The following is a 16,658-nucleotide window of genomic DNA, read 5'->3' on the forward strand; positions in this document are numbered from 1 at the left end:
GCTGAGAAGTTGCAATTCTCCATTCCAAAAGTGGCTGTATTTCTGTGGTGTGTGAAATAGGATATAGAAATGTAAATTATAGTTATTTTACCTGTTGTTTTACTCATCACCAATTAAGAGGATATTTATTTTAATTTAGTGCCTGTAAACTAAAGTAATTAACTTCAGTTTATTATTATATTAACGTTGCCTAACATGTCCCATTATTTTTTTATGACTCTTTTTATGTATAAACCACTGATGGTCCTTTACTCTTGTTCCTTGAAGACAAGGAGTCTGGTCAGGAGAGTTGAATGTAAGGTCCGATTCAGGATAGCACTTAAGCACATGCTTAAGTTGATTTCAATGGGAGTTAAGCACATGCAGAATTAGGGCCAAAGGCCCTGATCCAAAGTCCACTGAAGTCAATGGGAGTAAAAGTATTGTCTGCAATAGACTTTAGATCAGGCCTTAAATAGACACATACAGCTGAGGCATGAAGATGGGATACAACACCAAGTCAGCTACTGAGCAGTGAAATTAGCACGTCAGTTCCCTGATTGTTTGTTTCTATCACCTGTTTTGTTAACTATTCTCTGAGGGAAGGGTGATGTTTTATATATCTAGGAGAAGTATGTTTTAAGGAGAAACTTTGAGAGGGGGTAATGGCATACCAGTTCGGGGTCACGGAGAGCAGCCTTTGGGGATCATTTGCTGCAGGGAAGAGGGCCCAGAGCTGAGAGTTGGAGAAGGCTACAAAGGGGGCAGGAGGTAATGCATGTTTTGTGGAGCAAAGAGAGGAGTGAAACAAGGCTAGAGCAGAGAGATAGGCAAGCACATGGTTTAATTGATTTGAAACTAGCTTAGCAACTGCAGGTTAATGAAAAACAAGAAAAATATATACAGATGGGTAATGTGTATCATATATCCCTCCCTCCCCTTCAATTATATTTTTTTTCTATACTATTCTGTCTTCAGCGTGTGCACAATAGAGCAGTGGCCATTGTTATTTCAACGCTAAGTCATTTGCACAATGTAATTCAAGTAATTTACTATATTCGAAAGTCTCTTCTTTCCCTGTCTTCCACTAAATACACCTGCATCAGTGCACCTTCTCTGCTTGACCACCGACTTTTAAGGTCCCAATACAAAGTAACTAAAGCATAGTCTAGCTCACTGAAGCTTATCAGTGAGAAATCTATGAATAGACAAAAGTAACCAATATCATTGACCTCAGTGGATAACTTACAATACATTACACTGCATTTATTTATATTCAATAGGATTGCATTGGACAAATTAGCAGGGAAAAGAACAACAGCTGGTGGTAGATTAATGGAATGCAAATCTGATTGTTCAGTAAATAGGACAGATAATTGCCACGATTAGCAATAGGAAAAGGGGGGATAATGCAGAGTCTCTATAGCTGCTATGGCATTTGCTGCCATTGCTGTTCTATGACTCTATTGCTCTCACTGCTGCCATGATTGCGGTCTTAGCCCCGCCTCTGCTGCTGCTGTCATGATGACAGCATCTGCTCCTGTCCCTGCTAGTGCTGCTAGAACTGCGATTTTAGACTCTCTTCTGCCCTTTACTGATATTCCTTTTGTCACGACTACTGCTGCATGTTCCTCTAGCTGACAAACTGAAGAAGAATTTTAGGGAAGGTAGGGCTTTCCTGTGGGTAGTGATGGAAAGGGGATTTTTTTCTTCCTCCATGTTTAATATTTTTCATGTCTTTTTTCATCACTTTGGCTGTTATTGTCAGGTTTGATTCTTACTCATTTCCCCAAGCCTCCCTCCTCTGATTTTTTTTCTTCCAAAATGAATAATAGCACAAAGTAAGTATGACAGCGTTCCTTTTAAAGACGTTCCTACTTTGAGTATTTGCCCCAGTTAGAGACCTCAGCAATGAGCAATGGCATAGGTGAACTGATGCAAACCCCTAATGTGGACATGGAAAGCTACTATAAACCGCCATTGGACTGGTGGCAGTTTTCCACAATTTCAAACTGGGGTAATGTTCCCTGGTGAAAATCAAGGCTTATTGAGTTTTGCCTGTCTGCACTAGGATAACATATACAACTAAGCTAGTGGGTGTAATCCCGAGCCTAATTCAGAACAAAAGAATAAATGAGAATGATCAAACAGAAATGCCAGTTTTGCCATTTATAGTATTTTTTTTCAGTTTCCTCCACGCCCGAACCAAGCCCTCTCCCTTCACCCTTTACTTTCTTCCCTTGTGTCTAAATGATGACTCTAAATGCTGCTGATCTCTTGGGGCTTTATTCAGACTAAAGAGTCCCGCACAGCTGAAGAGCCCAGGGAAGTTCCATGATTTTGCCTGACTCCAGACCTGCACAGGCAGCTTCTTGTTCCTCTCGCTTGGAAGCAACTGCATAACAGCCCTTTCCTTCCCTTGTGGAGATTGTGGGCCAGATCATGGCCCTTGGCTGCATCCCTTTTGTGATTGTCAGGAACAGTATGTGGTCTCTTTTCCAGGTGTTTGAGGCATTATGACTCAGGCATTATGACTTGGCTGGAGATGGCTGTGCTCTGGTCACCCTTGGCTGGATGAGCAGGTGCCCAAGAGGCTCATTTTAGCTGGCATAACTTAGAGCAGTCCTTAGCCTGAATGCCAATTCAACACTTCCATCACACCACAAAGATAAGACCCTGATTTAGAAGAATGCAAAAGAGACTTTGAACCATCTCTCCACCTCCATCCCAGGTCCTCCACTGAATGCAGTTTGATCAGATCCAGGGATCTGGCCCTGTGAGTCCACTCCCTTCAGCACCCTAGGGAAGTGCTGATTATACTCCATGCCACACTGAATAGGGGACTGGGTGGTTAATCCACAATTGACTGGCAGGCAGCTAGGGAGAAACTGACTGTCTAGTTCATATGTCTTATAGACTGTGTCCCAGCCAACAGCTTTGTATGAGTCTAGAGCTCTCAGAGAGCTGAGACAAGCCACTCTCCCTTGAATGGTCCCTTAGAACACAACTACTTATTCTAAACAATCTGTTCCAATTTGTAGTTAGCTGTGATGCTCAGAGTACGTTCCCAGACCTGAAGAAGAGCTCTGTGTGGCTCAAAAGCTTGTATCTCTCACTAACAGAAGTTGTCCAGTAAAAGATATTACCTCACCCACCTTGTGTCTCTAACATCCTGGAACCGACTCAGCTCAAACTACACTGCATACATCTGGAACTCTCAGTCAGTAAGGGACCCTCCTCTGATCACCTCTCATACTCATTTCCTCCTTGCTTCAGCACAGTCATCAGATGAGCTGGGGGGAAGAAATTCCCCCACAATAATTGTGGTAGGTTCCTGGACCTCTACTGCTCCCTTCTCTGCTCCCAAGCAGCACTTCGTCCCACATATCAGGTTCTGTTTCTACCCACCCTGCTTCATTATCAGGCAACCTTTCCCTGAATAGGTCAGCTAGTGTGTAGTTGAGGTACTTGCATTCTAACACTTAAAGCTGAGATATTAAAAAATAGGACCCAAAGTTAGGCTCATAGGGAGGGATTTTCAAAAGCACCTAACTGAGTTAGGAGCCTAAATTCCATTGGGAACTTTTGAAAATCCCATCCTGGAACTTTAAAGGAACTTATGAAGTAACTTGGGAACTTTTTACCTCTTCCATTTTATTTTATTTTATCATTTATAAATATTTTTATTAAGGCAAAGTTACAATAAAATGCTAACATACTACATCAGACATTACTTACTATTATTTATTCAGGATAATTGTCAAATAATCTAGCTAAAGATTCTGAGTTGCTAGCTGGGGAGCCCTCCTTCCCTGAGAATGCTAAAATGACCAAAATTCTGAATAACTATCCTCTTTTTGGCTCTTTTCTTGTGTACATACTTGATGTGAAAGCTTTTCCATTACAAAGACAGTCCATCTTGTACTACAGTACAATTCCATAGGAGGAGAAGTCACATTTTTTGATCAAGTGCAATACAAAGTCTTGCTGGTAACAATAAAAAAGTTATCATTCTGTTTAAAATGTAAATCCTTTACTGGAGCATGAAGTAAGCAGGTCAGGGGATCTCTAAGAAGCTGGCATTGGGGCATAAGATGAATCTCTTTAATAATTTCTTTTCAAAACCATCTAATTCCTGAAGTCAGTGGGAACTGCTGAATGCTCAGCATTTTTGAAAATCAAGCCACCCACTTTGGTAACCAAATATGGACTTAGGAACATGTGGTTGGGGTCCTGGTTTTGAAAGGTTTAGCTTGTGTTCTCCATTCATTGTATAAATTGGAGGACTTCTCGACCTTGCCTGCTGCTGCAGGTAGAATTCATCCTTTGGACTTCAGCTTCTCTCTCCATTTTGATATGCACACTCTGCTTCCACTATAGGAAAGACAGTTTTGCTGCTGAATATAGTTTTTTCCTTTTGTGTGAAAATTAGTAAAGCTGTTTTAATTTATTTATATTTGCCCAACGTTTTTAAGCATTCACTTTCCATGTGAAACTTTTCACACAGCTCTTGATACATGTTAACAGCTTTGTTGTATAATGAAATGTCAGTTTTGCCAACAAGCCGTCTTTGGAATGTCATTGTAGCATTAAAATATTTGTCTGGAAATTTCAAAATAATACAGCTCAGAGCTGGCCCTGTAGTTACATTTTATAGCAAATATGGTTGTCTAAATACAAAAAGTCAAAGAACAATAGGATAGTATCTGGCATAGTCACATAAGACATAATTAGATTATTATAATGTACTGTCTTAAGATGTCTATTACTAAATTGAAATCCAATTATAGTTTTATGGCATTACTGAAAAATGTTTGGATATTTTGCTTGTCTTTGTGAAAGATCATTTCCTTTTAGTATCTGCTCCACTCATATCAGACTAATTTTTCCAAACAAATTTGACCTTAGTTATCTTGGAATCAGTCTTATGTTAAATAAAACATATTTTAATTTTTCATATCCACTACTAAGTATGTTTCTTAGCATTTGAAAGATCGCATGAGAAAATAATTTACAAAATAATCCTTTCAATTATAAACATTTGTACATATAATATAGTTATGCCATCTTAATAAAATAAGAACATACTCTGTTTCACTGGTGTAAATCTGGTGAAACTCAGTTGAGCTCAGTGGAGTTCTGTGGATTTACGCAACTGTAAGTGAGAGAAGAATTTGATCCCTGATGTTCATATATAGTGAACATTAAGCTAGCTTGTCTAGAAAAAAATATCTGGGGCCAAATTCTGGTCTCAGTTGAAGTCCATGGAGTTATTCCAGATTTACACTGAGAGCAGGTCTGGCCCCTACTTTACAGTAATGGGCACCACTACAGATATAAAGCGGTTGTTAGTGTGCAAAGAGAAGGGCTTAGGTATTTCCTGTACTCCTGCCGTGAGAATTCAAATGCTAAGTTTAAATAATGTATGAACCTCAGATTTTTATAATTGATCATTGTATGATTTATACAGAGTAATTAGAATTAGGTTGAGAGAGAATTTTCAAAAGCCAGTTTCCTGTTAGCCAAAGCCATTAAATAACAGTAAGCTGCCAAAACAAAAATTAGGTGGGAACATAGCCACAAAGTTCAGAGTGTCTGCCCTGTATCTGATTTATAACAATCCTCATTACATCAACGTTTACAATACCTTCTTATTTGTAACCATAAGGACTGCTTGACTAAATCTAAAGTTTATTTTTCATGTGATTGTTTAAAATCTAATCAAACGTAACTGAAAAACTGCAAAGATTTAGTGTATAACAAAAGTAAAAGGTGCAGAAGGTTGAAAAGGTTAATTAAAAATATAATGATTGCATTTGCTGAGAGAGAACTATTAATTACTTCACATCATGTGACTTGGAAACCGTTGATGATAGATATAAATTTTCAGTGGTGTAATATGGTCTGTGTTTTTTTTTTAAAGCATACCTGTAACAGGAAAGGATAGGTATGGTTCATAGCTGATCTTGGAACCATTTTTGATTAGGGTTCATTTTTTAAAGAATTAGCAAGGATTTAGCCCCATATTTAGAAGAGCCTACTCAAGTGTTACAGCAACAAAATTCCCACTGAAGAGAATGGGAGCTTTGATTGAAAAAGGATGTCAGGATTTGGCTCTTCAATATTTCTAGTCTTCCAATTTTGCCCCAGCGGAGGTTTGCTTACAGCTTAATGCTTAATGGGGTTGTAGGTATGGGAGAAAAAGGGGCAGTAGAAAATTCACATTATGTAATATAATCTTTCTGAAACAGTGTGTATGATCAACAAAGTGAATTCTCATGTGTCAACAAGCACATTTAAAGGTACCACATCACTGGGAAAAGGAAAAAGAAGCTTGAAGGATCATTTACAAGGGTCACAACCTTGTATTATCTGATTTGCTATTATATTCATGCATGCTTTATTGGATTGGAACATAAATTTGAAAAATAGTGAGATCAAAAAGGATTGCAATACTAGAGCAAAGAGCTGGAAGCTTTTTCTTGTTTTATTTTGCTGGGGCAGCACTTTAGAGCGAGCCCATTATAAGAGGGAGAACAGTAGTTATGTTAACATGGTAATTAATCAAGGCTGAGGAAAAGAGGAAACAAGTTGTGAATTCAATTCTGCAGTAATAAAAAGAAATGTTGAAAGTTACCCTGTAAATTGGCAAGACTTTGGTAAATGGTCTCGCACTGTGTCTTGTGAACTTTGTGTGCAGTAAATCTCTTATTATGCAGACGATGTACATTGTAATATTTTCACATTTTATTCTGTATAACTGCATGCACAATTTCAGTCTTAATTCTGTCCACTTAGTATCTGACTAAATCAAATAATATATTGAATGGAATAGCTGGGCAGCATATGCAGTAACATCGGGTCACTTTGAATAGTCCAGGGGAAATTAATTAGAAGAGCTCAGCTGAAGCCTTGGGTCTGAGCATTCCACACCACAAAACCAGCCCCTGATTCAGTACAGTGCATGAATTGTATATGGAATGACCGGAGATCTCTTCTCCAGAGGGATTTATTTTGTATAAGGGCCTTCTGATGCATAATTCATTCCAGATGCTAGTGTTGTGTTACACATTAGGAGGAACTTCACATCCTAAATCCCTCTAGGTTAGGGTTGAAATCATTGGTGCGATACGTGAGAAACCATGACTGGATCAGTTAGCAGCTTCTACAAGTTTCTTTGTTTAGCAGCTTCTAACTCTGGGCAGGTCTACACTACAGAATTACTTTGGGGTTACTATGTTGCTGGGGGTGCAAAAAATCCACACCCTGAGCGATATAGTTATACTGACCTAAATGCCAGTGTAGACAGCTTTATGTTGGCAGGAGAGCTTCTCTCACTGACATAGGTACCACTTTTCGCAGAGGTGGCTTAAGTACGCTGATGGGAGAGCTCTCTCTCATCAGCGTAGAGTGTCTTCATTAAAGCGCTGCAGCTATACCGATGCAGCGTTTTAAGTGTAGAGCTGCCCTTTATCACTGTATCTCTCCCTCTCTGTATAAGACACCTTGGGGGAAAGAGGTAAAACTAGGAATAATGGGCCAAATTCTTCTTTCAGTTACACGGTTGTAAATCCAGACTAATTTCTAGTGAATCTAATGGATTTAACCAAGCTTTACTCTGGTGTGACTAAAGTCAAAATTTGGTTCAAAACCTGTATTCTTCAATAGTGCAAAGAGAATTATGTTTCCATATAAGCCTTCATTCTGTTCATAGCAGGGACTAAAAGGTGATCGTGCTCCAATGGAAATATGAACAAAGGCTTTATGGACTTGTCCCGAATCTTTCAGGACAGTGGGAATTTTTGCATTGACTTTAATTGGAGTACAGTCAAGACCTAAATGAGCACAGGTAACTTTTAAGTATTAGCTATGTTGGGATTCCTCCCCAGACCTTTTCCACTTGGCATATCCAGAATACTTCATCCGGTTCTGGGAGAACACTTTATCCAGTTTTCTGTAATCCAATAAATCAGTTCCACGTTGGATTTGTTGCTGAGATTCTTTGACATACAGTCAAACTACTCTTGAGTTTATCAGGTTCAAGTGTAGGGGATGGGTACAGGGTACAAATCCAAAGTACAAAATCATTAATCAGCTTATATACACATTGTAAAACAAACTGCCGCATGTGCCTTCGACTCCACATCATGTCCTGCACTCTGTGATTGGCTCATTAGGTTTTGTAGCCAAGCCCCATTCTAGAGCATGAGCTGTTCATGTGTTGCGTTACATTCTAGCCACAGATGCAAGCTATCACATATTGCTTACCATCGTATAATCCCTTTTTTCTACTAGCTACATCTTTTACAAATTTACAGGGCTACAAAGCTATTGTAAATTCATGCCTTGTTCATTATTCTGGGCCAAGCACATGAAACAGAGTTAAAAACTATATTCAACTTCATTGTGCAGTGATAAGTCTTCAGACCCTTGTTTCCTCTGCTTCCTTACCCTCCAGATTGCAGGCTAAAACAAAGGGGGCATTATGTAGACCATGGGCATATCCGGTGTTGCCAACTCCTACAGTTTTAACATGAGTCTGGTGACATTTGGTGCTTTTCTTAAAGCCCGGCTCCAAGAGACCAGTGATTGTGTGAGAATCTCAGCTTTATTTTTTAAGGTAAGTTTCTAGCCCTCAGGGTTGCAGAAAAAGCATGAAAATGTGACCTGCATGTGTATCTAAAGGCTGAGAAACGAGAAGACAAATAGAATCCCAAAATTCTAACATCCCATGATTTTTAAAGCCAGTCTCGTGATTTTTGGAGACTTGACCCATTATTTCTGCGCACTTGGGATTGGCAGTACATTATGTCTGAAGAGATGATGGTTTATTTGCCACCCTTGCATGCCACTGACAAGTGTCCCTTCACACCCCCTTCTCCGTCCTTATTCCTTCTACAAAATATGAGTAAATTGGTGCTGCGGTAGCAGCACCTTAATTAATGCAGGATCAGATTCTGCTCCTTTACTTATCCTGTTGGACAGTTTCAACCTTTGGCTTCTACATGCAGAGCTGTGCCACTCTTCTATGCAGGAACAAGCCCAAGGTAGTCACCAATAACATTTCACAATGTTCCCTTTCACCTAATTAACATTTACCGCAAAGATCGCAGTATTCCCTGTGCTAAGTACACTGAATAGCCTCATAATGCTAATTACTTGCAAAGAGCAATTGTAATTTTAATGGCAACCACTGTAAATTGCTGTTTATGTACTGTAAGAAAATTAAAATCTAAGTTTTGTTTATTCTAAAATTAATTTTGATACTTAGATTATCTGTTTTTTTGCAAAACACATCTATCAAAGGCAGGGAAATGATCTCAAATGTCCTTTGAGTTTGGTGGCAAAAATTTTAATAAGGGGCTCCCAGGATCTACGGAGCTCCTCTTCAAGCACATCACTGAGTTAATGGGCATTCTAGAGTCAACACCTTCCTGGACAGCCACAAAGCTTCACTATACACAGACTGAATACTAGATGCAAGAAGGATGAAAGACGGACAACATAGGGAAAAGGGAAGGATTTTCTGGCCTGAGTCTGTGATACCTGTAATAATGATAAAGAAAGTAAGATGTAAACTATTTGTCTTTTAAACCTAAAATGTATTACATAGTTAATATCCGACAAGAGTCAGATTACTGCTTGTCTTCATAATTTGCATTTCATAAAACAGAGACTAGCTGAAATTGTGGCCTTAAATGTTACTACCATGCAAATAAACTGCAAGAACTTTTACAGTAAGTACTGTGCTAACTGTTTGTACCTACCAAAGGAGTTAAGAATAATTACATGATACTTTCACAATGTAAAATAACACATAAGTAGGCTCAGTTTGTAAATTTTAAATTAAACGTACATGATTTAAAGGATCAGGAAAATCTGGCATTCATGAGCATGTTTGATTTATATGTTCATATTCAATGCAAACACTGATTCTGATTGCATACCAGTGTATGACTCTAGTGTAAGTATTCATTTCAAAAAAGTTGACTATGTACAATATTGTGATAAATATACTCTAGCTGGGTTCACAAGTAGCAAAATAGAAAGGGCAAAAGGCAATTGGCAAAATTCAGACTGTTGCAGCCTTAAAGTAAAAAAGTAATCTCTGTGCTATATTGAGAGGTGACACAGAGTAGCGTAAGTTACATGTTGGATATAAAATGTATAATGCATATGAGTGAGTGTAAATATCACAGTAGCTTTCTGAACAATTTCTGCCAAGTGCGACTTTCACTCAGCATAACTTTCACCACCGTTTTATTATCACTGCATTTGGCTTATGTACTTTAAGAAAATCATTAAAAATGTCACTTTTGATTTTTTTTTGTCCCCCGAGGTCCTAATCTTTAAAGCACTTTTTAATTTCATAGTAGCATTTACCATATTTGGACCCTTAATAAAATCATATACATGATTGTAAACAAAGATGTGAACATACTGCTCTATTGTATCTTGCTTATTTTTAAATAATTCTTTAGACTATAGTGAATTATATGTTTGTGTTGGCATGTATCAGTTCCGAACTCATCCACAAATTCATACCAACTGATTATCCTAAGACATCCTAATTTAAACAGTTTGATATAACATTTGCCTTCCAGGCACAAATAAGCATGTAATTACTCTGTAATCACGTCGTAATTAGTATGTACTATGCATATATTGCATAATTATATGCCCTACAGATAATGTGGTAATTATACTTGGATTTAGCATATAATTCTATATGCAGTATCACAGAGAAAAAAACTTTGAGTTTAGAGTAAAGGTTATAATTATATGCTAATGTAGTACAATATTTTAACATTATTATAATGTTAAGATTATCCAAAAACCAAACATTTGAAAGTGATGAAAATCGTTCTTATAGTTAGACATGCAACCTGAACTCTGTGGTGCTGGCTACTGTCTCCTCCATGGCAATATTGGCATATTTTGGTTTAGTATCTGTTCCAAGGACTTTGGAATAATTAAAATTATGTCCTTTTAATTAAAATATTATATATTCTATTGACCTGTCACAACTTGCTTCATCTGCATATGGAATTAGCTTTTCAAAAAACTATAATCTCTTGCTATTTATATAATTTTATGGCTCCATCCCCATAGTATCTGAGCACCTCAAAAACATTAGTTTATCCTCACATATCCATCAGATAGGGAGCTATGTTATCCCCATTTTACAGATGGGAAAGTGAGACACAAAAAGATTTAGGTGACTTGCCCAAGGTCTCACTGTAAGCCTGTCAGAAAGTTGGGAATCAACTTCAGATCTCCTAAGATCCAGTCCAGTATCAAACAAAAAACCTCCCTTCCTCTCTCTGAACTAAGTATACATGGTCTGGTGTAATATGATTTGAGTGATAGGGCCTGATTCTAATCTCACTTGCACTAGATCAACACTCTTTTGTTTCCAGTGAGTGTAAGTCAGATCAGAATCAGGCTAGCGATGCTGAAGGCCAATTTCCAGTCCAGTGGTATAAATCCAGAATAACTCCAATGAAATCACTGCAGTTCTGGATTTACACTACTGTAAGGGAGATCTGAAGTTGGTCTCTGTGGTCTGTATCTTGTGTTATGTTTTGACTATACGATCTCTCATCTAGATCTAGTGTTTAAACTTCAGACATTGAATGTAAGACCTGATTGGTCCCTCTGGTTTATAGTGGAATGTTGTATCTGTCCAGGTTTTGTATTTTATGAGGAGGATAAGACACAAACAATGGTAATCTATTTACTAAACAGGAAAGTGGGATGAAGAAAGGCTTGGAATGTGCAATGTAAAATTATTCTTCTGTGACGAGAACATATAGCTGGACTGGAAATAGATCAAGTGTTTGCTACTTTTGTGTTGGATCAGGCTTCAGAGATGTAGGTATGGGAGATTGTAGTATAATGCGTTGTTTATTTGAATCATACTGCCACTGAGTGACTGACCCTATAAAGGCTGATGAGTCTCAGCCCCACTTGTGCCACAGTCAACGCTCCTCCCCTGGTGCGGGGAAATGAAGAGGGTCATAAAAACAACAAGGAGTCTGGTGACACCTTAAAGACTAACAGATTTATTTGGGCATAAACTGGTAAAAAACAACAACACTTCTTCAGGTGCCACCAGACTCCTTATTGTTTATGTGGATACAGACTAACACAACTACCCCCTAAAGAGGGTCATGTGACCCAATCATGCATTTGGAGTAGAAAAGGCTCTGATAGAGGAGAGATTTCAGCAGCAGCCTGGAGAAGGCTGCTGTGGGTTTCAGGAGCAGGAAGGCTCCTCTTCCAAAGTGGAATGAAAGCAAATTCATAAATATCCCAGAATTTTGGCCAGCTCTACCTCGGAGTAGCTTGAAAGACTCCAGGCAGTAAGACCCGGGGAGGATGAATATATGAACTCTTGAGTATTTTATTCTGGAACTACATATGGTAATAAACCAGTCCAAGCTATTGACTACAAGAAAGCCTTTGTGAATTACTGAGGAGCCCTGAAACTGAGGCAGGGATGCTGCAGGCCACCCATGCTCTGGATGCAGTGACCCTATTACAGTTTAAGAACTTGCAACATTGTTTTGCTGTTCATGCTTGCAATTGAAATGATGCATAATGGGGAGTTATGACTGTTTCTTGGATCTGCAATGTTTGGTGGGTCCTGACTATTTATGGCAATTAAAATTATTTGTCGACCCCTAACTCCAATTTTCTTCTTTGTCAAATGGTTGGGTTTTTGAAAATTTTAATATTCAGATAAATTCTACTAAATTTGCATAATTCCTTACAACTTTCACACTTACCTTAATGAAGTTTTTAGTCTGTACTTTTCCATAGTTTTGTATCCTTGTGTTAGCCTGTGTCTTTAACGCTGATTGTAACCTCCATAGAGTTTGTAAGGTTCAGGGTGCACCTATGGTCCTTTTAAGATTATCTTGCTTGTCCTGTAGAGGTGAGCATGGAGTTTACAAGATGTGTAGGATGGGCTTACAGAGCTCATACGTGGTTCACTGCACATGTTAACCTTTCAAGTTCTGTGGACTGTGTACCTTGTAAACAATGTATTAGTAAGCATGTAGTCTGTAAATTCTGCAGAATGAGCACATAAACTTTTTACAGGTTGGGAAGTATGGTTGTTGATATGGTTATTGAATGGTATTTATAGAGTTTTTGGAGAACTGACTAAACAGTAACCTGTGTCTTCACTGTCTTCTTTCACAGTCGACAGTTTTTCCATGTTGCAACTCCATTGATTTTAATGGAGTTACACCAGGGATTAATTAGCCCAATATGCTTTTACTGTATTTGTTTTACAGGGAAGATAAAGTGCAATGCTACTGACTTTAGTCATCCTTCATTTTCCACCATTATAATTTTAACATATGCTCATGCACTTTCTCTCTCATTGAATTATGAGCCAAAGAAGCATAAGAGGTGGACACGTTTTCTGGCAGCCAAGATTTCTTAGCTGACAAATATATGCTCAAGGTCTCATTAACCGTGAAATAGATACAAACATTGTAACGCAATATAAACCTGATATATTTCTTATTTTTTACAGTGGAGCCAGCACTTTCAAAGGGGAACAATTGTTTGGATGCAGCAAAAGCCTGTAACCTAAATGATACCTGCAAGAGGTTCAGATCTGCTTATATAACCCCCTGCACCAGCAGTACATCTAATGAAATCTGCAACAAGAGGAAGTGTCATAAGGCTCTCCGTCTATTTTTTGACAAAGTTCCCCCAAAGCACAGCTATGGGATGCTCTTCTGCTCCTGTCGAGACATAGCCTGTACAGAAAGAAGACGGCAGACTATTGTTCCTGTGTGTTCGTATGAAGACAAGGAGAAACCAAACTGCTTGAATTTACAAGATTCCTGCAAGAAGAATTACATCTGCAGGTAAGATAGTACATGGCAGGGAAGTGATTAATGAGGTAGCAGGGAGAACCTTTGGAGCTGCTGAAATTGCCAAGACTCCAAATCAGAATTTCCACTGGGGAACAGGACAGTTGGGGCCGGGGGGACTTGACATCTTCAACTGAACAACAAAAGTCTGCATCTGGTTACAGTATATGTCTTCTCAGAAACTGTAACTACTCACTACATGATGGAATGATCTTTTACCCCCCTAGGAAAGATATAAAAACAGAAAGCTGTTTCCTACAAAATTTTGTTGGAAACCTTTCCTTTACGTGTCTTCATGAAGTGATGACTTAGAATATTTTTTTCATAACTGACAAGCTGCAAGAGCTGATGGGAAATTTTAATAATAATTGAACACTCTAACACTGCTTATGAATATTAGTGTAACTGTTAGTGGATAAAAGCCATAGCCAGGACCTTATTCACAGCCCTAGCATGCAGGTTGCTCACAGGGTTTTTCTGCACTGTCTGGGAATCCTCCCTCTCATGCTTTCAGAGCTGCAGTAGGCTTGGGACTGTTTTGTCCCACCTCGGTATCCCCACAGATATTTGTGTTTGACTGATGTATTCATAGTTGTTGATTCACTGGTCCAGCTCCCAGCCCTCTTCCTCCTCTGTGTACCTGGGCAGTGGGTGCCCCCAGAGGACATAGGTTTCCTGGGCAGAAGGGGTCCTCATGCCCTGAGCAAGCTCCCTGCACTGGTTCTGCTGCACACAGGGCCTTCTATACCTCTAGGAAACCTCGTACTCCCAGTTACATTCTGTATGTTTATATTAGAAAGCCATTGTACTAATGCCGTATTTTAAAAGTTATAAAAGTTAGATTCTCATTAATTGCCAGTGGATAGGTCCCAATGTGTATTACCCAAATGTTGTGTATTAGCAATGAAAACAAACATTTTAAGAAGTCAAGGATACTGTAGTAAATTATTTGAGTGTGTTTCATATATATTTTGACTGCCCTGGAGTATATTTTGTAGAAATAATTAAGATTTAATATGATTATGTGGCCTCACTGTAGTATTCTACTATTAAACCTTTGGGCTGGATCCTAAAGTGTGCCTGAGCTCTGCTCTGTGCACCTGAGAAGGTGGCATAAATAGCCTTCTTCCCTCTCTGTCCTTAGAGAGGCAAAGGGGCCAATTTGGAATAGCCTATCGTCTGCTCTAAGTTGTGTCAGTTCCAGTTGGAGTCATTGTGGATAGTTCTCTGAAAACATCCACTCAGTGTGCAGGGGCAGTCAAAAAAGCTAACAAAATGCTGGGAATCATTAAGAAAGGGATAGGTAATAAGACAGGAAATATCATATTGCCCCTGTATACATGCATGATATGCCCACATCTTGAATACTACTTGTAAATGTGGTTGCCCCATCTCAAAAAAGATTTATGGGATTTGGAAAAGGTTCAGAAAAGGGGACGCCAAACAAAAATGATTAGGGGTATGGAACGGCTGCCGTATGAGGAGAAATTAATAAGACTGGGACTCTTCCACTTGGAAAAGAGACGACGAAGGGGGGGATATGATAGAGGTCTATAAAATCATGACTGGTGTGGAGAAAGTAAATAAGGAAGTGTTTTTTACTCCTTCTCATAACACAAGAACTACTTCGTAGGTGGCAGGTTTAAAACAAACAAAAGGAAGTATTTTTTCACATGACGCACAGTCAACCTGTGGAACTCCTTTCCAAAGGATGTTGTGAAGCTCAAGACTGTAATAGGGTTCAAAAAAGAACTAGATAAATTCGTGGAGGATAGGTCCATCAGTGGCTATTAGCCAGAATGGACAGGGATGGTGTCCCTAGCCACTGTTTGCCAGAAGCTGGAAATGGGTGATAGGGGATAGATCACTTGATGATTACCTGTTCTGTTTATTCCCCCTGGGGCACCTGGCATTGGCCACTGCTGAAAGACAGGGTACTGGGCTAGATGGATCTTTGGTCTGACCCAGTATGGCTTTCTTATGTTGTAATGCCCCCCACAGAGCCATTCCAGCAGCTCACCGTCCCCAGAATGCAGCACACACTCTTCATCACGGGAGCAGGGAGTAAGTGGCATAGAGCAGGCTACATCAGCTTTTCAACACCCAAGGATTCCTATGCAAGGAAAATCCCCAGCTGCCTGTTAAGGTTAAGGTAGCTTTTGGCCCCTCTGCCATACTACTGGAGCCAAGGTTCTGGCCTCTACTGGAAAATGGGGCAAGGCCATTGATTCTGAGAATTATGATCTGTAGGGACTAATGGACTAAGAAGTAGAGAGGGTTCTCTATTCTAGTTATAATAACTATTTGCATTCAGAAAGTACATGTTCACCAGGTTCTCAAAATGCTTTCCCAAGGTTATTTGCCCTGATTTTAACCCTGGGTAATAGGGTTATATTATACCCATTATACTGATGGATAAAATAAGGAACAGTTAAATGACTTGCCCCAGGTTACATAGTAAATCACCAGTGGAACCAGGAATAGAATCCAAGAGTCTTGACTTTCAGGCATCACCACACAAACACATTGCTTCCTGTTAGGAATATGTACTTACAATACAGTATGTGCAAGGGGAGTGGAAAATTGTGGGGGGAAAAAAGGTTACGTTTCACTGGCCTCTAGCATATCCCATTAATGGGAGACTTAAATCCACAAACTTCTTCTTGAGCTCTTGTCACCATTGAGTGGACAGTATCATACTTGAGTAAATGTACAGTGAACCTCTTCAAAAGTTCCACCATTTTTGATTGATTCTAGAGTTTTCAGTGACATGGTACCCATCTA

At 39.1% G+C, this 16,658-nt stretch overlaps 1 protein-coding gene across 3 annotated transcripts in view; it reads left to right on the plus strand.

Moving 5' to 3' along the window:
• GFRA1 (GDNF family receptor alpha 1) overlaps nt 1-16,658 on the plus strand; it is a 208,013-nt gene that overhangs the window by 114,380 nt on the left and 76,975 nt on the right. For all 3 annotated transcript variants that reach the window (XM_084635449.1, XM_084635450.1, XM_084635448.1), the window contains one exon: nt 13,529-13,868. In XM_084635449.1, the coding sequence (XP_084491575.1) occupies nt 13,529-13,868 (340 nt within the window). The remainder of the gene's footprint in view (nt 1-13,528; nt 13,869-16,658) is intronic.

This window comes from Lepidochelys olivacea, assembly GCF_965140295.1.
Source record: "Lepidochelys olivacea isolate rLepOli2 genome assembly, chromosome: 7".
Taxonomy (NCBI): Eukaryota; Metazoa; Chordata; order Testudines; family Cheloniidae; genus Lepidochelys; species Lepidochelys olivacea.